The 23,699-nt window shown below is 40.5% G+C and overlaps 1 protein-coding gene across 1 annotated transcript; it reads right to left on the bottom strand.

The window, feature by feature from the left end:
* Nucleotides 1-12,752: 12,752 nt before the first annotated feature.
* Nucleotides 12,753-17,881, bottom strand: LOC135521189 (nuclear receptor subfamily 4 group A member 2-like). Its single transcript, XM_064947119.1, has 8 exons — nt 17,739-17,881; nt 17,041-17,147; nt 15,936-16,807; nt 15,239-15,368; nt 14,910-15,073; nt 14,325-14,527; nt 13,984-14,162; nt 12,753-13,868 (listed from the first exon to the last, which is right to left on the bottom strand). The coding sequence occupies exons 3-8, from the start codon at nt 16,803-16,805 to the stop codon at nt 13,612-13,614; spliced, it is 1,803 nt and encodes a 600-aa protein (XP_064803191.1). The 5' UTR covers nt 16,806-16,807; nt 17,041-17,147; nt 17,739-17,881; the 3' UTR covers nt 12,753-13,611.
* Nucleotides 17,882-23,699: the final 5,818 nt, after the last annotated feature.

Below are 23,699 nucleotides of genomic sequence, written 5' to 3'. Positions count from 1 at the left end.
CTTCATGTGTGTGAATATATGTGTCTGTGGATTGGTTCTTCTACCCTTGTGTCCTAAAATTCCCAAAAGTCCCCACAAGGATAGTAAAACAAGGAAAATTCTCCCTTTTCAGGACATGTGTGTGTGTGTGTGTGTGTGTGTGTGTGTGTGTGTGTGTGTGTGTGTGTGTGTGTGTGTGTGTGTGTGTGTGTGTGTGTGTGTGTGTGTGTGTGTGTGTGTGTGTGTGTGCGTGCGTGCGTGCGTGCGTGCGTGCGTGCGTGCGTGCGTGAGCGAGCGTTGTGCATGCGTTGGAAATTAATACTAAAAAAATACATTGAGGAGAAAACATTTTCTATTTAATTTATTTACAGAACCTCTAGTTCACTGAATTGGGTCTCCTATTCAGATGACCCAATTGGGTTTCCTGAAACTTAAATAAAATGGCCAACTAGCTCTCACAGTCTCACATCAGAATTAGACGTTTATCCATGTTTCTCAAGCATAACATTTTGAAGTGTTTAAGGTTAAGTTTAGGCATTAACTCCAAATTACTAAGGTTTAGGGTTAAGTTTAGGCATAAACTCCGACATTTGAAGGTTAGGCATTACATCCAAATGGTTAGGGTAAGGGTAACGGTTTGGGATAGGCTTAATACAAAATACAAAATGTTGTTATATCACTGGATTCAAAACTTCCAACCTTCGGAATCAGAGGAAGATGCTTACGCCCACACACCATCCCCGTCCCCAACTCCCTAGCAAAACCTAAACCCACTTGAAGGTAACAGCGTTCACTGTTGCCCCTAGTGGACGTTTTCCACATCATCTCCCAACGTCCTCAGGTGACCTAACGTCCTACGGGTGACCTGGCTGAGAAGGGGAAAATAAACAGTTTAAAGGTGGTAAAGCCGTGATGTCGCTGAATATCCTACCGTAGCCCAGGCATTTTGCAATGTGTTATTTGTGTTCTTTGTGCTCCTATGTATCAGCTCTCTTTTTAAAAGATGACTGAAGATTTTTTTTTTAAACAGACAAAATGGAGCATCACTTCCTGTGATTAGACGATGGCTGGGAGAGGAGTTTTGCCGAGGCCTGCCTCCACTCTCCCGGCGAGTAATGGAGAGTTCCAGAGCACCACAGTGACACTGTCAAGCCATCAGGAATTGCTGATTACGACGCTAAATATTGATCTCTGCTTCACATGTGTCAAAATTCCCTCCACCCTTAATTAGAATTTCCCCTCAGCGCCATACAGGAACTAACCGAATATATTACCTCACTTCATGAGACGGAGGGGAAGAGGAGCGGGCGGGATATAATTGTGACCTCTTGTCTTCTGTCTTCCCTCCTGAGTTTTGAGATGACTCCCAACTGTCTGTCTGTTGCTTCCAGCCTTCTGTGATAATCAGACTATTTTTTTACACATCTTATCACACTGGATGATCGGCCTGTCTCTCCTATTCTCCCGATCCCTCTCTCGTTTGGTACCCCCTTTCCTCCCCCCCTGCTCCTACTCTCCCTCTCTTTCCCTCTGCTCCCCCACCTCTGTCTTACCCCTCCTTCTCCCACTCTCTCTCCCCCTCCCTCTCTCCTCGGTTGTGTCTGAGGCACAGGTTTTCGTCACAGGGACCTGGCAGGCTTGCAGTCGCTGGTGAACGTAAAGTGCCACAAGGTGCCTTTTTCTATTTGTTTGTTTCATGGTACACTGCACCAGCCACTGACCTGTGGTAGCCATGCCACGCGAGACGGAGCCAGGTTCACCCAATCAAAGAGGGCCTGGAAATTAACACTGATCTTTTCATTCCTGGAAGGGGACATTGGGAAGGGCAATTTCATGGCTACTATACTGGACGCAGATGTATTATATATATTTGATTGATTCTGTGAATTTTTGTTTTTCACCTTTGTTGGTTTCACAAAAAAAATACAAAATTTAACCATGAGTATTCAAAAGTGATTAATATCAACACATTCACTTTCAAAAATATATGTAATAGCTTAAACTGACAGATTTTTATGGGGATTTTTTTCTTATGCTAATTAGACGTCCGTGGGGTCGCGGACATGGACTCGAGGGGGTTAAGAAGCAAGGTCCTCTTTCAAACAATCCAAAAACAATGAGAAGCGTACAAGTATGTAACTCACACTGCGTATGAAACAGATAATACAAAAATACAACGATAGATAAATATGTATAAATCATTCTCCCAAGGTAACAATATTGAAGACATTTTTTTTAAAGAAGATATTTCTACAGAGCCATAAACCACAGGCCATATTTTTTAAAGATATATATTTTTTTTTAATACATTTGCACATTATTCAGTTGCCATTCAAATTTCTGTGAATACAATATGAGTGCTGGCTGCATAGGTCTATGCAATATTCACAGCTGAGCCACTGACTGTTATTCAAGCAGGAAGTATTTGAAGAGTAAAGTTCATGTGCATTTTTGATGGATTGTGCATGTCTCCTATACTCTATATGGAGGGAGAGCTTGTTTGAAGGTCAGTGATTCTAGTGTTCTCTCTGCACACTTCTTTTGTCTTCTTGTTGGGAAAATATCTCCAGCCTCTCTAGTCCATATTTCTGAAAGACCTTCTAGATTAGCGAGGCTCATTGAGCTTGATCCTGCTCGTAGTTGGTACTCGTTGAGACCTCCTCCTTCTCGTTCACCTTACTTGAATGGAACTCACTCAAGAAGAACAACGCTTGGGGAACTTGTGTTCATAGGCTGACCGTTTTTTTTTTGTGTCAGCCCTCTTCACCGGATTTCATGTAAAATATCCAGTTTTCCATCAAACCTCACTTTCCTTTTGCATATGTTTAATATTTCCTGTGAGGGATTTTTAAGTTAAATGAATATGTAAGCAGAAACGTTCAACCTCACATAGTATTTGAAGTGATCTGATTTTGTCTTTGGACCCTTTTAACCATATTCACAAGATAAATGACACGTTAGCATATTTGTCCCATACTCTTTTCCCCCGAGCGACCTACTTGAAGATGACTCTAGTCTCAGTGGTGTCCTTGTTACCTGATCTATATCAGAACAACCATTGTAAAGCTGTGGTGTTAGGCCTTGTGGTTTAGGGAACAGTGTGTGGTTCTGGGCTGGGGTTGAGCGGATCCAGAAGGTTGGCTGTTGGCAGGTGTTTTATTGCAGCAGGCTCTGCGGGGTTTGACATGTGTCTGTCCTTAATCTCCTAGTGATATGACAAAGCTCTGGTAAAGCCTGCGCTGGATCTCCCCTGTCTGCCGTGACACGCGCTCCCCTGCCCCCCTCGACCCTCAACCCTGAGAGGACTCAATGGGGCCCTCCACAAAGGATCAGGCAGAAGAGCAGCCACAACAGAAGCTGAACTCTCAATAGTATCATCCTTCGCTGAGACATGACCATAGCTATATATACAATGTGGAAGCCTGTGTCCAACCCAGCATGCGTCATATAATGCACTTGTGTTTGCATAACAAACGTTCTCTTCATGCTCACACACTCAAGTGCGCGCACACAGTCAGACGTCGTAATACACATAGGCAAAACAATCCAACGAATGGGAGTGGAGAACCCTCCACTCATGCAAAATCTATGGATGTATTTTATAAATAATTTCAAGCATGTGTGCCTCTGGCCGTGCAGTGGCGAAAAACACTTGGGGGTGTAGTTGTAAGCTTTGTTTGATGAATTGGACCAGGGCTCCTGTGGGATAGATTACTTTAAACCATGCTCTTTTACTTTCTAATCCTGACTTGATTTGATCTGTACTAGAATGCAGCTGCTTGGAAACTCAACAGCAAACAGACACTATTAATATGATATCCAGTGTTGGGTGGATAGCTCCACCAGCTATAAGCACTGGCTTACTGCAAGTCTTATTTTCCCATTTTCTCTTGTTTTATTATCTATGAGTGGCATCGATAGGCTTCGGGCTTTGCGCCGCTCATTATAATTGGTTTTCTGCTTGAACTTTCAAAAACGGTCATGTCAAAACAGGCAAAAATATTTCCTCTGTTTTCTTTTGATTTGGCCGTAGGCCTTGCATTTGAATGTGCCACTTGACAAAGTTGAGGCAATATCTGCGGGGCATTGTTCTGCTTTTGTCCTAAAAAAAATAAAATAAAATAAAAAGCACAGAACTTCAGCTGTATTCTGACAACTGACCGGTGTCATATGCCCTCTGAGCTTAAGCTTGAATACCGAATCTGTAACTGTTTTTCGGGATTTGCTTCACCCTGTATCCACAAGATGACATTGATGATAGCAATATGAGTTAGAACAAGACAAACACTAATAGCTAGGTCAGTCACACTCAAATTGTATTATTGCTAATATTGTCCACGTTTCATAAGTTATCTCAAAGCAGAGATTAGCTGTGCCAGTGGTGTTTGTCCCTCTGCCTTGGACTGAGAAGTCTAAGGAGAAAAAAAAAACATGCACAATTTACATGACAAACATGAGCAGATTACATGTGCATGGATGTGTTGAAGACATTCACTACACATGATGAAGCAGAAGGAGGAAAAATCAGTTCACAGGTTCAGGGTAAATTCTTGTTGGTAGCAAGCCAATGCATCTGAGCACATTGACATTTTGCATGATGACATCAGACAGTGATAGTTTGCAGCCAGGCATTCAATCTAATCATCAAAATGTGCTGGGGTGTGAATGAGTGGTGCCTTCTTTTTTCTCTTTTTACAATAATTTACATCTCACAAACGTGAGTACGTGAACATTCGTTTTACACAGTTGAAGTCGGAGGTTTACGTACACCTTAGCCAAATACATTTCAACTCAGTTCCTGACATTTAATCCTTGTAAAAATTCTCTGTCTTAGGTCAGTTAGGATCACCACTTTATTTTAAGCATGTGAAATGTCAGAATAATAGTAGAGAGAATGATTTATTTCATCTTTTATTTCTTTCATCACATTCCCAGTGGGTCAGAAGTTCACGTACACTCAACTAGTATTTGGTAGCATTGCCTTCAAATTGTTTATCTTGTGTCAAACGTTTCAGGTAGCCTTCCACAAGCTTCCCACAATAAGTTGGGTGAATTTTGGCCCATTCCTCCTGATAGAGCTTGTGTGACTGTATCAGGTTTGTAGGCCTCCTTGCTCGCACACACTTTTTCAGTTCTGCCTACAAATTTTCTATGGGATTGAGGTCAGGGCTTTGTGATGGCCACTCCAATACCTTGACTTTGTTGTACTTAAGCCATTTTTCCACAACTTTGGAAGTATGCTTGGGGTCATTGTCCAATTGGAAGATCAATTTGCGACCTAGCTTTAACTTCCTGACTGATGTCTTGAGATGTTGCTTCAATATATCCACGTTATTTTCCTGCCTAAAGATGCCATCTATTTTGTGAAGTGCACCAGTCCCTCCTGCAGAAAAGCACCCCCACAACAGGATACTGCCAATCCCATGCTTCACGGTTGGGATGGTGTTCTTCGGCTTGCAAGCCTCCCCATTTTTCCTCCAAACATAACGATGGTCATTTTATGGCCAAACAGTTCTACTTTTGTTTCAACAGACCAGAGGACATTTCTCCAAAAAGTATGATCTTTGTCACCATGTGCAGTTGCAAACCGTAGTCTGGCATTTTTATGGCGGTTTTGGAGCAGTGGCTTCTTCCTTGTTGAGCGGACTTTCAGATTATGTCGATATAGTACTCATTGTACAGTGGATATAGATAATTTTGTACCTGTTTCCTCCAGCATCTTCACAAGGTCCTTTGCTGTTGTTCTGGGATTGATTTGCACTTTTTGCACCAAAGTATGTTCATCTCTAGGACACAGAACGCATCTCGTTCCTGAGCGGTATGACGGCTGCGTGGTCCCATGGTGTTTATACTTGTGTATTATTGTTTGTACAGATGAACGTGATACCTTTCAGGCATTTGGAAATTGCTCCCAAGGATGAACCAGACTTGTGGAGGTCTACAATTTTTTTATTGAGGTCTTGGCTGATTTCTTTTGATTTTCCCATGATGTCAAGCAAAGAGGCACTGAGTTTGAAGTTAGGCCTTGAAATACATCAACAGGTACCTCCAATTGACAGGTACCTCCAATTGACTCAAATTATGTCAATTAGCCTATCAGAAGCTTCTAAAGCCATGACATCATTTTCTAGAATTTTCCAAGCTGTTTAAAGGCACGGTCAACTTAGTGTATGTAAACTTCTGACCCACTGGAATTGTGACACAGGGAATTATAAGTGAAATAATCTGTCTGTAAATAATTGTTGGAAAGATTACTTGTGTCATGCACAAAGTAGATGTCCTGCCCGACTTCCCAAAACTATAGTTTGTTAAGAAGAAATTTGTGGAGTGGTTGAAAAACGAGTTTTAATGACTCCAACCTACGTGTATGTAAATCTTCGACTTCAACTGTATATACTATGCCTATTTGTGATGAAAATGTGGATTACACATCTATTTCCTGATTCCAAGCCTAATTTTGCTGTTTTGCTCATTCATTAGAATTGGGCCCTTCACAAATCACCATGTTTGCAGTCTTGTCCTCTATCCTTTTTTCCCCCTCAAGTTTTGCCCTAGAGATCTAATGCATATTTGATGGTTATACAATCCACTGCCTCTTCAGCCACTGACTTCGACCAGCTGGATGGGCGCAGTTTCCCGCCACTTAGAAATACACATTCGGCACCCTTCCCTCCTCAATATCTCCTCTTTTACCATCAAGCATTTATGGCTGTGCTTTCTCCTTCAGTGACCAGTGAGCAGTGGGTTCATTAAAACCAACTGAATCGGAGACATGTCTGCCTTGGGAAACGTTAACTCTTTCCATGAAGGAAGTTTCCTCTTTTATTTAGTCAATAAGGTCAAAGGGCGAGGTTCAAATGTTCAGTGCGGCTGCATGTTGTTTCTCACTAACTTGAAAATGAAGGCCTTTTTTCATGTTTTTTTCTTGGTTATGTTTGTGATAGCTGTTACATGTATATTTAGTAATTATGACATGTTTATCCAAAAGAACTGTGATATATCCATATTATTCATATAAATAGCCGTCTTAAAAACATTTGGGAACCAACTCCAGACAGATAATTCTATCAATCTCATTGCATGAATAACTCCAGTTCAAGTATTTTATTAATGGATTTCTTCTGTGTGCTGACCACACTTGAAATAATAATTTAAAGGGATAAATCGCCCAAATTACAAAATTACACATTGGTTTCCAAACCCTGCAAACAGTCTACGGACAAGGTATGACAGCAATCCATGCTTTGGTTTAGTTCCTCTGGCACTGTTTCCACATGCTAACGTGTTAGCATTTGTGGCACCAATTCTATTCAAGTCATGGGACCGATGTTGGCATTTTTCACGCATCTGGTTAAAATCTGCTATAAGTGACATGGTTGAGATTCACAGTCAATTTGAGATACTTTCGGATGATTTGGACATGCTGCTCGAAAAATGCTAACATCGGTCCCATGACTTAAATGGGATTTGTGCCACAAATGCTAAAATGTTACCATGTGGAAACAGTGCCAGGGAAACTATACCAAAACATGGATTGCTGTCATACCTTGTCCATAGACTGCTTACAGGGTAAGGAAACCAATATCTAATTTTGTAATTTGGGTGAACCATCCCTTTAACAACATCCATCAGAAATCCATCAGAAATCAATGTGCAATAACAGACTACCCACAGCTGTTAATAGGAAGTAAATATTTATGAGTGATCTGACTGGGCATCAAGTCCAGTCAATCTTCTTTAAAAGGATCTTTGCAAATGATTAACCTCATTTTACTGGTCCTGTCTCGCTTGCTGACGGCCATTAGAATTGAGGAGGACAGAGGACTTTGATTTTTGGCTCTTCATCATTCACAGCTTGTCGCTTCCCTTCATTCGCCATACATGGCTGCTGAATTGATTGTCTGTTTAGTCCTATGAATGATAAAGCCGCTGTGTGTCAGGGTGATCCAAGGCCTCCAGAGGCTCCATTCCCTTCTGTGCAAGGTGTATTTTGTCTTCACTCTCTTTCTTGGAATGCAGGGTTGTACCCGTTTTTGTGCCAGATGTTTATCACAGACTTTACTCAATACCATTGAGAAACGTATGAACTCTTCCTCAGTATACGGCAATACATTTTAGCACTAGATGTGCTTATCCACGGTGCCTCAATACTCGTTCAAAAACACACATTACCAAATACTACCAAAATAAATGTTCAATAAGCTCCCAGTATAGGGTGTGCATTGAAGGGATAACTATTGGCAAGGAGTCAGGGCAACCAAACACAGTTTAACAACATGGTGGGCCTGTGGGCTGAAGCAGAAGAGTCTCGTTCAACTCCGATGTTCTTACATTTTTGCATTTAAAAAAAAAACATTTTTGTAATTTAGCAGACACTCTTATCTTGAGTGACTTACAGTAGTGAATACATACTATTTTGTAGTTTTTTTGTTTGTATTGACAGCACTCACAAGTTCATTCCATCAAGCAGCTGTAGCAGACACCGGGCCAAGCATCCATTAGCTAGACCCTTGAAATATGTGACAAATATTTTAGTTATTGTGTTTCAGAGTTTGCTTCAGTATGATTATGTTAGGGGCCTTATGAATCAAGCTTCTCGGAGTAGGAGTGCTGGTCTAGGATCAGCTCCCCTCAACAGTCCATGTAATTGTATTAATATTGATCGAAAAGGCCAAACTGATGCAAAATCTCCTACTCCTGCCCCTACTCTGGGATACATGCGGCCCCTAATCATCACATGCAGGATGTGGGAGAGGGAAGCTTCCCTCACGGCACTGTAAGTAGACTGTAGTCTGTAGGCTAGAGTAGAGAGCTGAAGGGAAGTGTGACATGGGAAAACGTAAGAAGAACATTAAATGCTATGAAGTGCTAGGAAGTGCTAGAAAGTTCTATGGCGTGCTATGAAGTGTTAAAATGTGTTATGACGTGTTGTGAAGTGTTATGAAGTGCAACCGAGTATTATGAAGTGCTATGAAGTGTTAAAACGTGTTATGAAGTGTTGTGAAATGTTATGAAGTGCTACCGAGTATTGTGAAGTGCTATGAAGTGTTAAAACGTGTTATGAAGTGTTGTGAAGTGTTATGAAGTGCTACCGAGTATTATGAAGTGCTATGAAGTGAAGAGACTGCATGGCCTTGTTCTCCTAACTGACGCTCACTCACAGTCAAGAGCAGGGCCTTGACCGACATCTTTTCTCAAAGGCACCAATGGTCAAAGATTGAACATGAGTATTGACAAGAGTTGTTTAGAATACTTATTTGCTCAAGTCTATATAATGGTCTTGTCACATAAATATGAGATCAAAGTACACACATTGTGGTACTCCATAAAACTACCTTATCCAAATCCACATTTATTCCATATTAATATTTTTGCTTTTGCAGGAAGGATTCGTGTGACTAAACCCATCCAAAACACCAGAGGTTCATAAACCAAGCAGAACATCATAACAACAAATGGTATTCTATTGGAATATTTTCCAACATCATCTCATGTTCGTTCTTGGTAGCATAGACCTAATACTTCCAGTGGGAAATAGATTACACTGTATGACGTCATGAAAGTTAAGACAGCATCTGTCCTAGATTTTATAACACAGGTTAGTCTAATTTCTGTAAACTTGTGTCGTTTTTCTAAATCTATAATTCCCGATCAGGTGAGGTTTTTGACTATTGCACGATAGCATTTCACCTGTGTTGCGACTCATTCTGGAGGACACGGAATAAATTGGGGGAGGACGAGGGAATACATGGAAGAAGGACAAAACACAGCATTTAACTGGCACAGGTCTGCAGGAATAATAGATGCCCAGTGAACTAGCAGCACTCTCAGAGGATGAGATGTACCCTTTTCTCAGAACAGGTGCATGCACTTAGCAGAGGACGTTTGGGCACAGTCTCTTATGGAGACCATGCTATTTCTGTCACTCTCTCTGTGCTGCTTTCTCCTTCTTCTTACTACAGACCATGCACTTGCATAACCCTGTAAAGGTGCTATAATGCTATAATCCTATAAGGTTATAGTGCAATAATGAAAAATAATAATATTGAGACCACGTGACGATGCGTCATATTGGATTACAAAATCAATGTATAACGGGTTTTTTTTTTCAGTAAGAATGTCCCGTCAAAAACCTTGTATTGATGTTAAGTATGCTGTTAATTAAGCTAAATGGGACTTACGTATGCAGCCACTGTCAAACGCGTTTTTGCCACATACAAATATCATATTTCATTGTGCAGAGTCATTGGAGTCAACAGAAATGAACTTGAGACATTGCAAGCATCCTTTTCAGCGGATCTGCTAAATGTCACCAAACCGGTTCGGAATGTAATCACAATTAGTCTTGGAATTAGCACTTTGTGGTAAAGATCTAATTATTTAGACAATTTATAGCCTTCTGCTAAGAACTTTAAAGACGAGCTATACTGCTGCCATGTTGATCATGTAATACATCTTGTATCATTTGTGGATAAGATCCAGACATCGCCTTAGAGCCACACATCACTTTCCTTTTAGGGGAGAGTGATGTGACCAGCAATGACAGTATAGTTCAATTGCCTGTTTGGGTTTTTGCCTGTGGTTTCTTAATTGCATCTGTAATGTAGCAGTACAATGGTGAAAAATGTCTCAACTACTTTTATGTGACAATGTATAGGCTATGTGTAGGCCTACATATGAAGCTATATATAATTCAGTGCGTTCATATTCAAACTATAAATCATTGCAAATGTGACAAATGCGGGTTAAGCACAATGTGTGGTCCTGCGGGCAATATTATTACATAAACTAAGACATATTTACTTGATAAGAAAAGCATTTGTCTGATGTCAAATATCCATCTGATATCACAAGACATGGCCAATTGAAACCCCCCTAATTACATAGATTCAAAGTGATATTAAACGATTACAATGGGCTATATGACACCTTTGTGGGTCCTTTCTGAGATTTGGAGATGACGGACTAATACATTGGTTGATCAGGGTACAATATCAATTTACATAGTCAGAACGGCTAGGTCTGTATCAGATCCATATCCCCAATCAGCAGAGGGACACGAGCCTTCCCGCACTCCGTACAGTATGTGGCTACGAGCAAGTGATAGTTGGCGGTAAAGGTGCTTTATAAAATGGTCATGGTACTTGAGCACAAACAGCTTTCATATTGTTCAGAGTAGTGCCCTAATGAATTAACTTGATGCTATCTCTGTTTCAATTGTGGCAGTTTTGTTGTTTGGTATATAGGCTATAGCCTACCGGCATAGGCTACTGCTCTGGAGTGTGTTTGCACACCTCTGGAACTGACAAAACAACTTTTAAAAAAACGTTAACTTCTAAGTTTAAAAAAAAAGGACAGACCCATTTCAATGAGGAAGTAATAACTCATTTACGCGCCTCTGACGTCAAGTAAACAATAGTCTACTATAGTTTAAACTGAAATGTTTCAGTAATTATTATATAGGCCAGTCATAGTTTATCTTCAAATTAATGAGACTGATTAAATTGAAATAAGGGTACTTTATTTAGTTATTTTCCTAAATCATATACGCCATAACTCCAAAGTAGATACCCTAATATACCTTTCATAACTTGAATTACTCCTGTTTGTCTATTAATTTCGTTCCAAAACGCTTTTTAAATTATATTGTCCATTATTTTGTCCAGGATAAATCAGACTTCGGACAACTATGTTTTTTGACAGATATTCTACTGTTGGTTATCAAATATCAAAAGCTGTCAGAAATGATGCAACATGTACCGTGTCAATCCAACTGTTTTGAAACGGTTTTACTTCTTTGGTTTGATAGCAGCCTCGGCCTTCTGGCGTGATTGCATAAATAAAGACAGGGACATTTTATTTTATTATGTTCACGGCTGTCAATTTATCTATCAATTTAAATGTAGGCTATGGGCCTTAAGGATGCAACGTCAGCATGCCACTTCTCTTGAAATGTCAATATTCACAATACTTGTTGAACGTGTCTTTTGGTTATGTAGGCTTATAGGCTACAAAATACGCAGTCCCCATACGTGAAAATAATGAACAATGTAATTATACGTTTTGTCCAATTATTTTGAGTCCAAGACCGATCCGACTTTTTTTGTGATTTTAGCAAACTGCTAATGTTCCCCTCTTTCTTGCAAATAAATATCAAATACATTGAATCATACATATCCTACCTCAATGAAACACTTCCAAAAAACCAAACACCTTTCAAGCATTCATGCCAATTACGGAGGGTTATCTATTTTTGATAAACGATTTTTTTTTTGCGTTAATGTAAATTGTACGTTATTTCACTGTAATCAAAAATCCACTGTAATCACAGCCTAACTAGTAACATCTTATTTCTGCGTAGCCTGAACAAACAAACAAAATATTCCTTAAGACATAACGAGAAAGAATTTCGTCAAAATGTACACTATATTTACAGGAAAGCAATAATTCACTAAATTAATTTGAGATTCAATCATTTCATTTAGATGCACCTGTAGACTAATTGTAAAGGAAAAATCAATTATGAGGAATTGTTTCGCAAGAAAAAATGATTTAAACGTTTTATTTGTAAACATTAAATATCTCTTTCTCTCTAAACGTTTGGAATTCGGCACCGAATGCATTGCAATAGCCTACTCAAATACACCATGAAGGCAAAGGATGTACCGCACCCTTATTTATCTTTTATATAGGACGAATTGTTCATTTTCTAATGTGTGAAATTATAACTATCTAGACGTCTATAAGACATAAAACATAGACAACGTGCTCAGCATGAATTATGATGGTTTGAAATCATTTAAACTGCTCCCATGCTTAATTTAGCTTTTGGCAATAAAATAATAAATATATAAACGTTTATATTCAACAGCAACAATACTTACAACACATACAAACAAGGAATGTCTGACAGTTTTACAAACACCATGGATCCCTCTTTATCTATACAGATGGAGATACTTTTTCACATATGCGTCATACATAAAAGGTGTGCCAGTACTACGAATCTTTATAAAATCTAGCAGACTACATAGTGTCCGGTATATAATATAGACATCTCCTCGACAGCAAGTGCCTATAAAACCTACAACATGCGTCGTCTTTTCGAAATACTTCCATACCTCTGGGATCCTGACAGAAACACATATAGGCACAAGTCATAAAAGAAAAATGGCATTTTGTCATTAACGAACTTTTTACACGTGTTATAAATTGACGCATTGGACGCGTCACATAATCTATCATATATGTGCATATTTATAAATGAAATATATTACATATCAGTATGCGTTATCAATGGAACAGATGTTTGGTCAACAACAAGGAAAATAGGCTAAGAGATGCAAGAAAGTTTTTTAACTTGGTCGAGAATTGGCCTTGGAGACTTTCCCCGAATGGCTATACTGGGGATTAGGCCTATAAAAAAATCGAACATCAGTGGGTTTTCTGAGGCCAATTTTTTCTCACTCTTCTTTGTATCTATTTCATGGATCCTTGATCGGGATGTAGGGGATTGTACTAGGGAGCTTGGAAATATTCAGAGTTAAATTCTAAAAAAATGTGTTAGGCTGACTCAAACAGAGTCTGTGGAAGTTCTTTGAGGTCTCATTAAAAGTCCGTTTTAAAGTCCATTTAAAAAGGTAGAGTGTCGAGGAAAAGTTTGTCAATTATTGCTGGCGGAGGAACCAAGTCTTCGAGTTTTAAGTAGAAGATACGCTGCAGACCTTGTGTACATAGCGTGCGAAGTTCAGGGAGTTTTCCCAAAAGTTTTGACAAGTAGTTCGGACGAGTCAAGCCTCCGCCATTGAATGTCACTTGATCTTTGAGGCAGTTCACTATCTTGTTTTGAAGGTCTTCAACCCTCTTGGGTTCCTTAAGCCCATGCCTCTCTGTAACATGAAAATAATAAAACATAATTACCAAAATGTGAATATAAGAAACACATTTAAACAGTCTAACACTTGGGAGAGGGATTCAATTGAAATATGTCCTATATTTGCTTACCTGTTACCATAGCAAGAGCGGCGATGCAGGAGAATGCTGATATGTCGATGTTCATGCTTTGCAAGTTAGAGGAAAACTCCACAATCGAGTCTATCCATTCCCCAAATCCTCGGACGCACTGCAGCCTGTGCAAGACCACCCCGTTGCAAAAAATGAGTTTGCCTTCCACTGGGTTGGACCTGCAATTAATAACAAAGTGTCATTAATTACTATGAGCAATAAACGGGGATTTAAGAGGCTCCTAATTATTGGGTGGCTAATAAAAGCCAAAGCAACGGAGCTTGAAGGGGGTTGGATCTTTATTATAGTCGAGGTTATTTCATAATTACGAAGAGGCTTACCTGTATGCCAGCCGCAGAACAAAAAGTTCCAGAAAGGCTGATTCGAAGAGGAGATCTTGATCCTGCTTCGGAAGATCAGAAAACCCAGGGATCTTTTCCGCCCAACCTCGGATAATCTCCATGGAACCCGTCAGGAGATCATAGAACTGCTGGATGTGCTGGGTGTCGTCTCCACTCATTTGGTAGTCAGGGTTAGACTGAAACTGGAATTTAATTTCAACAGGGCTTAATGAGGTCCTTTAAAATATATAACCCGTGAAATTGCAAAGCCTATTTCTAGGAGGGGAGTGCTTTCTTACTATTAAATTCATGTCTTCTTTTTATTGAGTTCTCCGTTTCAAAGCGATTTACTTAAGTAAAATATGCCACCTTAAAAGACGGACAAAGTTTTGAATCCAGACCTATCTTACACAAAACTTTTGAAGTCCATAAATTGTGTGACAAATGCACATCGAAACATGATCGAATAAATCCAGACATGGTTTGTTCAAACGTTGTATTTTCACTCGAATTATATTATAAATCAGAAACACAATGTTTATGTTCATACACAATTTATTGAAGGGAATTAAATGGTAAACTCACTCTTGAATAGTCCAAGCCAGACATGGACGGGTTGGAATCGACATGGGACCTAACAAGGGCACTTATGAGACTGACAGGCGGCGAGGGTGGTGAGGAGTCTTGGGGACTTTTAGGTTTGGAGGGGAGACGGCCTCTTCGACCCTTTAGATTAGCAGTCCGGACAACTGTGTTAAAAGGAAGACAAGAGAAAATATAGAATTGTATTTAACTTTGATTGTTGTGCGTAAAGTTTCAACTTGCTTTACGCGCAAACTTTACGCGCAGGACCGCAGGTGCTTTATGACCATGCACGGACACAAACAATCAAAGTGAACACAGTATGTCCTTACCCTCTTTGACCATTCCGACAACCATGCACTTCTGGAAACGGCAGTATTGGCAACGGTTTCTTCGGCGTTTATCGACAGGACAATTTTTGTTCGCTAAACACACGTATTTAGCATTTTTCTGAACAGTGCGCTGCAAAGGTGAAGACAACAGACGTTTAGCATGGACATCAGTGCCTGTACAATGAATACAAAGCTAGCACTCATTGAGCAGCGCTATATAGGATGATTGATATTGTAACAGCACATCCATCCTTCCAGTTTTGGGCTGTTATATATGCGAGGAACCGAAGAGGTAGACATTCAGTAAATACAAATCCGTGGGCATTCATAATTTTACGGCCCTCTGAGACCACCTCTATTTAAAGAGGTAAGATTAGGCCATTGAACAGCGGTTCGAAATAAAGTGACCATTTAATTTGACCATGGGGAATATTGTGACACTTTCTAGTCCAGAGATGACTGTCATATCACAAAAAGAGCTCACAACACTGAGAGTTTTTAATGACTTGATGAAAATAATATCCAAATGTTATTACAATTGTCATAATGGTTTACTGGGCATACTCCCACCACCAATAATAAGAGGAATGTTAAAATAACAATACGACAATTGTCTGACAAAAAAACAACAGGCCTAATAATACCATTAATAATTGTAATAATTGAGTTGCATAATTCACAATCAACAAAAGCTCACCTTAAAAAATCCTTTGCAACCCTCGCAGGTTCTCACTCCATAATGCTGGCAAGCAGCGTTGTCCCCACACACTGCGCACAGACCCTCGTTTGACGGTGAACCGCGGGACGGGGGCGAATGGACTTGGCTGTCCATCAACTGGTGTCCATGGCCGAGCTGAAGGGAGTGGGGGAAGGCTAAGCCGGCCTGTTTTCTTAGAGCACTGGGTACCGCGAAGCTCTGGCTGTCTAAGCCTCGGTGTGCCCCTGGGTTGTCGTGGTTCATGGAGACGTGCAGTGGACCATCGAATCGCATCTGGCAACTCGACACAGGGGTACCAGGAGGGGACTGTTTGAAGGAGAATAGTGACAGCCTTGACACCGGGTTTTTGCGCTGGTCTATCATATGAGAGGTCGCAGCCACATAGTTCTGGTGGAAACTGTGGAGGGACCCAGGGTCCTCCCACATGTGATTGGGCTGAACCTGGAAGTTTGGTGTGGTTGGGGCGTGAGGAGAGGAGGGTTTGAAGTAAATTGACCCGGAGTGGGTCATCATCTCTTCCGACTGAGGTGGCAAATGGCTCTGCTGATGATAGCTGTGCATCTGGACGTCCTCGACTTTGATGGAGGACTGCTCTCCAGAATGCGGCATTTGATATAGACAGGGAGGTTTAACGTCGTAACTGGTGCTATAGTTGTCAATGAATGTGCTGAAACTAGGGAGAGAAGTAGTAGCTGTGATCTCAGTGTTGGTCAGGTCCATACTAAACTTAACAAACTCAGGTGTTAAGAAGTCGCAGTTGTATTCTCCAGCGGTGTGGTAGCTGTAGCTCTGCGAAGCGGGGCTGGCTCCTTGCGGTGATGACCCATACTGAGCCTGGACGCAGGGCATGGCTGAAACCGAAAGTGACAACATGTTGATGTTAAAATCCATTTATAAACTACAAACTATAGACATGCCATATCATCTACAAAATAACAATAATTCTAAATAATTTAGATCCGGATCTGATCTTATGTTCAGATAACTTATTTAAATCGCATTGTTTGAAACGGGACCATTTCGAAATACTTCGGAACTATTCATAATCATTCTTTATAATATAATGTAGAATTTACTCTCCTACCTTTGGTCTTGGGACTGTTTTTTCGGTGACACTTGAAATAGACAATGTTGTCTTGGAGGTGTATGGGGTCAGGATTCAAGAAAGAGTCTCTTTTCTGGACTCGTCCCCTAAAGAAATAATCACTTTTACATACATTCATTTAGAAAACGCATCAGAGACGTCAATGTGTACCCCAAGAATCCGTGAGAAACACGCTAAGCAATTAAGCACAATATCGCGACATGCTCACTATGCTTTTATTTATGCGCGCCTCACAGCCTAAGCTATAGCCTTATAGACAAAGGTTAGATGATGAACCACATGGATGAGCTTTAAAATCACACAGTGCTTCGCAGTTGCCCGTTATATATTATACACACGCATGACATTTTGAATGAATAATTTTGAAGTTCGTCGCTGAACATCCACCCTCTACGGTATTGACATCAATGACTTTCGCAACTTCTCCTTTTCAAAGTAACGTTGAACAATCCATGTCAAATGTAACAATTCTACATCCGTAAATACCATTCCCAATATGTAGAGTAACAATGCTTAATTAACAGGACACAATGCCTGAGAATTAAACGGTTACAGAAAAACTGTTTTTTCGATGCCTCCCAATCATTTTCTACAAAGCAAGATGTCACAACTAAAAATTCAGACACAGCCCGCTTATTAAAAATAAACATAACGCTTATTAAAATAAACCAACCTACCTTCTTTCACACCAGAAACGTGGTTGTCAATCCATGCATAAAGCATGTAGATAGTCTTCTTCAATTCTGTAAAAAGCTCCAATGTGTGAGCGAGAGTATAGCCTACAATACCAAGCAATCTATACGACTTCCTCAGAGCACTGCGCGCAATACAACCATCGACTACCCCGTCTGCCAATGTGCCTTTGTTTATGTGAGCTCTGGGCAGCACAGCCCACGTGTTTCACATCACAACGTCATCTGCGTCGCCAGTGGCCTGCACCAATCTCTTTTGGAACATGGTCCAGTCAACACGCCGAGTCCGTTGCATAGCCTGTGTATATGTACACCTGAGACGGCTCTCCTTACTGATTGTGTACCATAAAAAGTATAGGAAAACATTATTGACATATGGAAAACGGGTTAATGAACAGAAATGTAAATATCTCTATATATTCATGCCCAGCTTCACTGTGCCATTCTGTTTAGACAGAGTTCGTCACCTGTTTGTGCTGCACATCATTCTCATCGTTAGCTTCAACCAGCCAGGTGTCTCATCTTAGGTATTTCGTGGTGCAGCCAGGTATTCAAAAGAGCCTAGGAACGACGCACAACAGGTCACAGAGGTTCACACGAATTGTACAGGTAAAGCTCTTTTGCAATATGTCAGTACGCGTAGAAGCCGTTTTTTGAACACGAATAGCGTATGCCTGCTTTTTTTTGCCAAGTGAAATATTTGCTCAACATTCGATCATGTTTTAGTGGAAGTGATTTATTTATCCATGCATGTCATAATCAACCTAGTGGTGGCCTCCAGAGCGGTTCACCACTTTGTTTGGTTAGATAGGCTAATGGGCGGTGGGTCAATATTATTCCTGGCTATCTTTAAACTCAACTAGTAGATTTCAATTGGACTCCAACAAATCCATAATTGCGTGGGTGTGTGGTCTACCTTTTTCACCACCCGTCAGTCATGTTCTCTGCTGCTCACGAGCAGACTATAGAACCGTGGGCAGGGCTCATTATTACGTGTGTGGAGAGCCAGTTGTCACCGGCGAGCCAATTTCATCGAGAAAGGGAAAAGCGATAGGGAGATCGCACGACGGCTTTGACAAACGACGGCGTTGACACAGTCGACAGACCTCCAGTCATAGTCTTGTCCCTATTGTTATTGTGCTGTAACAGTATTGCTGGTCTTTAGTTTAGACCTACTTGCATGTGTGTCCACTACACAGTATTTGAAAAAAAAAAAGGTTCAGGATATAACCAAGGGTTCTATTTCTTGTTTCATATATGGACACCCCTAAGGGTTCTATATAGAACCCCTTTGTGGGGTTCAGGGGGTCAGTTTTTTTTTTATCAGGGGTTCTTCTTCACTGAACCAACATTGGTTCCAAATAGAACCCCTGGGTTCCATATAGGGTTCTATAGAAGAACCTTAAGGGGTGTCATTTATGAAGCAAACACAGAACCCCTTTTGGTTCTTTTTCTCTACGAGTGTAGGCCTATTCCACAACTGCTTATTGTAGCAGCATGTATCTGCCACTGAGGCTAAGGAGGATAGGGCGTGAATATTCTGCCACAAACTTATGCAGCTTTGAGAGGGAAATTAGTAGGCTTAGGTCAACAATTCAATCGTCTTGTACTCACTAACACATAGCCTGTGTCTTCATCTAAATTCATATTTCCATGGGGGGGGGGGGTGAGAGAACCCAAACAACACTTCATGGTTGCACTCACCTCTAGAGGACACTATTGTTCATCACCCATAGATCATGCAATCCCTATTTACCTCTGACTTGAGTGAACTAAGGCTACGACATTACGCTTTAGGAGCGTATGAAATCACCTATACTGACATGGAAAATCAAAAGTTTTGTAAACGCAGACTTCACCGTATTCCTGCTCAGTGGAATTTCAAAAGTTGTTAGCCAAGACCTAGATCCTGTATGAGTCTAGGTTAGTCAAGTCAATTGTTTTTGAACAGTGTTGTATTTGCAGGGAGTGCTTGGAAAAACTAGATGGTGTCTACATCTCATTCAGTCTACCCTCTGAAAAAGTAGATAGGCCAAATACCTGCTACCTTTGTTGTAGGCCTAAAGTGCATCAGTTACAGTGAATTACAGGTGTTCTTGTATGGTGAGTCAATAGCAACGTTCCTCAAATTATCATAGGCTTGGCATCCTATGACAGTGGGACCCTACAAAATGGGAACATTTCAGGTTTTGCGTATACCTACAGATACTCCCATATCATTAAGCGGCATTGCTTTTGTCAAATCAAGGAAACATTTTCCTCTTTATACCCCCAATGCAACGTAGTTTATTAGCCAAACACCATTATGTCACAACAACAAGCACGTTGCATATTTTTTTTCTAACAAGGATGAGTAATGAAGCCCAACAACTTTATCCTGAAAGTCTCAGTTGTTACGGTGCATTATGAGCCTACTGCTGTTCCTTAATCTACTGTTATCCGTTTACCAATTAAAGTTTCAAATGAAAATACAATTAGCAATTTAATTGCCCATTTTACTGTAGAATAACCAAGTACCTCATTTATATGCACAATTAATTGACAATCATTTGGACGTGGGGCGCTAATCATATATAATCAAATCAGAGCAAAGATATTTTCTAAAAATGATAGCTGTTAAATCTGTGGTGGATGGAGTTTAGACTGGCATTGCTAATCACTGTCAAATGTGTGTGTGCATGCGTGTTGCGCTCTGTCTTTTATTGACCCGGGAGTATATTAGAACTCATTAGATGACAATTGTACAGTGTGTGTGTCTGTGTGTGTGCGGAGCGTACGTGCACGCGTGATTGTGTTCTGCCAGTAGGCAGACTGTAAAAACAAAAAGTTGCTGTCCATGGTGCTGAAAAAAAGTGTGCGTTGTCATACAAAGTTTAAAAAAAGAAAACAAGAAGAGAGATCTGTCCAAGGTGCTGAAAAAAGTGCTGTCCATGAACCATCATCACTGCTTATCTGAACACTAGCCCTGACAAGGTCAGCATCTGTTAAACTGACCTCTGTCACAAATAGACCACCACGCATGGCCATGGTCTTACTGTACAGTAGTCTACTTGCACACATAGAGGGTTGGTCTGAGGCAAGTGGTGTGCAGTTTCTCTCCTTGATAAAATAGGATCAATCATGATTGAACAACACTCTATTATCTCTGTTTTGATTGGTTTACTGGGATGCTCATTATATTAATCTACTTCTTGGTTCGACTGCCAAGAGGTTGTTCCTAGCAACCGGTCGCCTACCGGGCTCTCAAGTCGTTGTTTTCACGCTTTGCAATCATTGATCCTGGTGTCTGTGCAGGTTGATAGCTGCCAGAGACATCAGAAGAACTGTAAGTTCATTCATTTTTAGCACAAGGTCCCCCATGGCATACACATATCAGCATACATAATCATTTGTCAGAATGCACACAGAGATTCTGAAACATTTTCTTTGACATGCATTAGGAACCTGTGGTTTTCTCTCCGAAACTCTAGCTAACCAGCTCAGCTAACTAACATTAGGCTATGAGGTGACAACTTTTGACTAAGTTGCTCAAGATGCCATTGCAATTACTGCTAACTTTAGCTGGGGACACTGTACAGCTAGGGACACTGTACAGCTAGGGACACTGTATTATTCGCTAGAGTAGAAATACTGCAAGCGCCAGAAGCTGCCCTGCCCTGTCATAACAACCATGTCAGTGTCAGTGCTAAATATTAGCTAGATTAACCAGTTGTTTATTGTGGCTAGCTAGCTAGTAGACCACCATAGTAGACCACCAGAGCTAGCTAAATGGATAATGATAATACATAATTGCTTTACCATAGTAAATGTCCTAGCTAGTATGGAAATGCCTGCATTTCCCAGTGTCCACCCAGAATTGTGCACAGGTCAGGGTGAAGGGAAATGTAGGCTAGCCGTAATTATATTGAAATCGTCTTTAGGGTACACAAGCTGCAACTTGCTCATGCAACTCACGAGTAGGTGCGTTCCACCAATTCTGTGGTTTTTGAGAAGTGGTCCAAAAAAACCGTTTGATTTCACCACATTTTATCATTCTGTCGCAAAGAGCTCATATTCAACTTCATAAAACATACTTTTTCCCATCTCAAGAGGTTAAATAAAAAATATGTACTAATCCACTAATCACATGAAATAAATAATTATCTTTAAAAATGACTTTGTAAAAGCAAGAAAATAACGAGGGCTTTATAATGATGGTACGTGCACAGAACTTGGAGACATTTTGGCATTTAGGGGGTTAAAATCTTCCTGAAAGTCACAGAGGGTGCACTGAGGGACATGTCAAAATGCTGAATTCTTACACGTTAGCAAGTCCTTATTCATATTGAAAATCAGATTGATTGCATTCTTCATGTGATATTTATTAAAGGGCACTTCATTGAATATAACAGGCGTTTAGAAAATTCAGAATTGGGGCGCAAATTTCGACTTCAAATATCAAGGGACGCAAAAAAAGGCACTCTTTTCATGGAACGACCCAGGTAACCTATTGATGTCTTATCCGTCACTGGCAGTGGTATCCAGTATCCACCTTTCTTACTACAGTGCAATGTTTCAGGTCACGCAGTTTTTAAATAAGATAAAGGATTTGGTCGCATACTGATACATAGATTTAGGCTAGTTTAGATTTAGGAACCTTAACTTTCCCGAGCAGGCTCACCCTAAAGGCGTTCCATTGCCCTGTCTTTCCCCCCCCCCCCCATTTCAACATTCCCACTTTACAAGCTTTAAATGTCTACTTAATATGCTTTAATGCATGCTCTTTAGAGCCAAAGAGCACTTCATCAATTTAATACACTTTTAAATAACATACTGTTAACTAGCGATGCCTTATGGAACAGCTTGTCTTGCAGCTGGAAGGCGCCGCCATGGTATGATGGAGGTACCCGTTCACCATTCACAATGAGACAGTAAAATGGGGACAGAGGCCTTTGCATAGCACTGCCTCTATATCAGTCACTGATGAATATTCATGAATCACAGTGTCATGACATGCTCTGTAATTGGCAGCAACATTAGTAATGACACTGCTGGTATCGAGGCCCTGCATATTCATGTCGTGCGGCAATATTTCCAAGTTGGGCTGTTTTTTCCCCAAAATGTATTCTGAAGCTGCAGGTGGCCTTGATGCCACAATCAATTGCCTGTTGGATTGAAAATCAGGGAAATCAATAGTTTCTTTGTAAATCTTTTTGTTGATGATTAATCTAGCTGTCCTAATCATTGTGGAAGACAACAGGATCTAAATAGGCAAATTTAGGTCTACATCTCACTGTTGTGCTTTGTATGAATTTAGGTCTAGCCTGTTTTAGGACAGTTTATTTACTTGTATTACAAATTGACAGGGTTTGATTAGATGCGATTTCATCTTACTCTCAAATCACGTCTCTGTTATTTAACTAGGCTAATTCTAATTGATCTATATTAGAACCAGAAATAGATGAAATCACGAGGCAACTTTGTATCTGACTCTGAGCCACTGCCACTATTTACTGTCATTCCATCTTTGCTTCATAATTTGCTATGTTTCCATTTCGGTCCTTCTAAAGTCTCCTAGAATGGATGAGGGAATTGGCTCAAGCTTTGCATAAGCTGCATGGCTTTCTACTTGAGCAGCTGGATGGCAGGATTGTCTCGCCTCGTGCCTGCTGCACACTCCAACTTGTGGTGCTGATGAGGAGGCTGTCCTGGCAACAGTTGAATAGGCCAGGCTCTGGTTGAAATCGACGGTATCAGGAAAAAGTTGCACACCAAACCACCACTGTTGGTCAGGGTAGAAGAGCGACCACAACACTAGCGCCCTTGAGAGCAATTTCCTAAACCTTCAATAAACTGAACAAGCAATGAAAAAGGGGTAGGCCAATTCTAACTGCTTTCAGAGACAGATCATGATGATGATAGGCTAGGCCGATAAAGACCTGTGTTTTTCTTTTTTCTTCTCTGTGA

The sequence above is a fragment of the Oncorhynchus masou genome, chromosome 29, assembly GCF_036934945.1.
Source record: "Oncorhynchus masou masou isolate Uvic2021 chromosome 29, UVic_Omas_1.1, whole genome shotgun sequence".
Taxonomy (NCBI): Eukaryota; Metazoa; Chordata; class Actinopteri; order Salmoniformes; family Salmonidae; genus Oncorhynchus; species Oncorhynchus masou.
The sequence above is the reverse complement of the archived record's forward strand: the minus strand, read 5'-3'. Positions and strand labels throughout refer to the sequence as shown.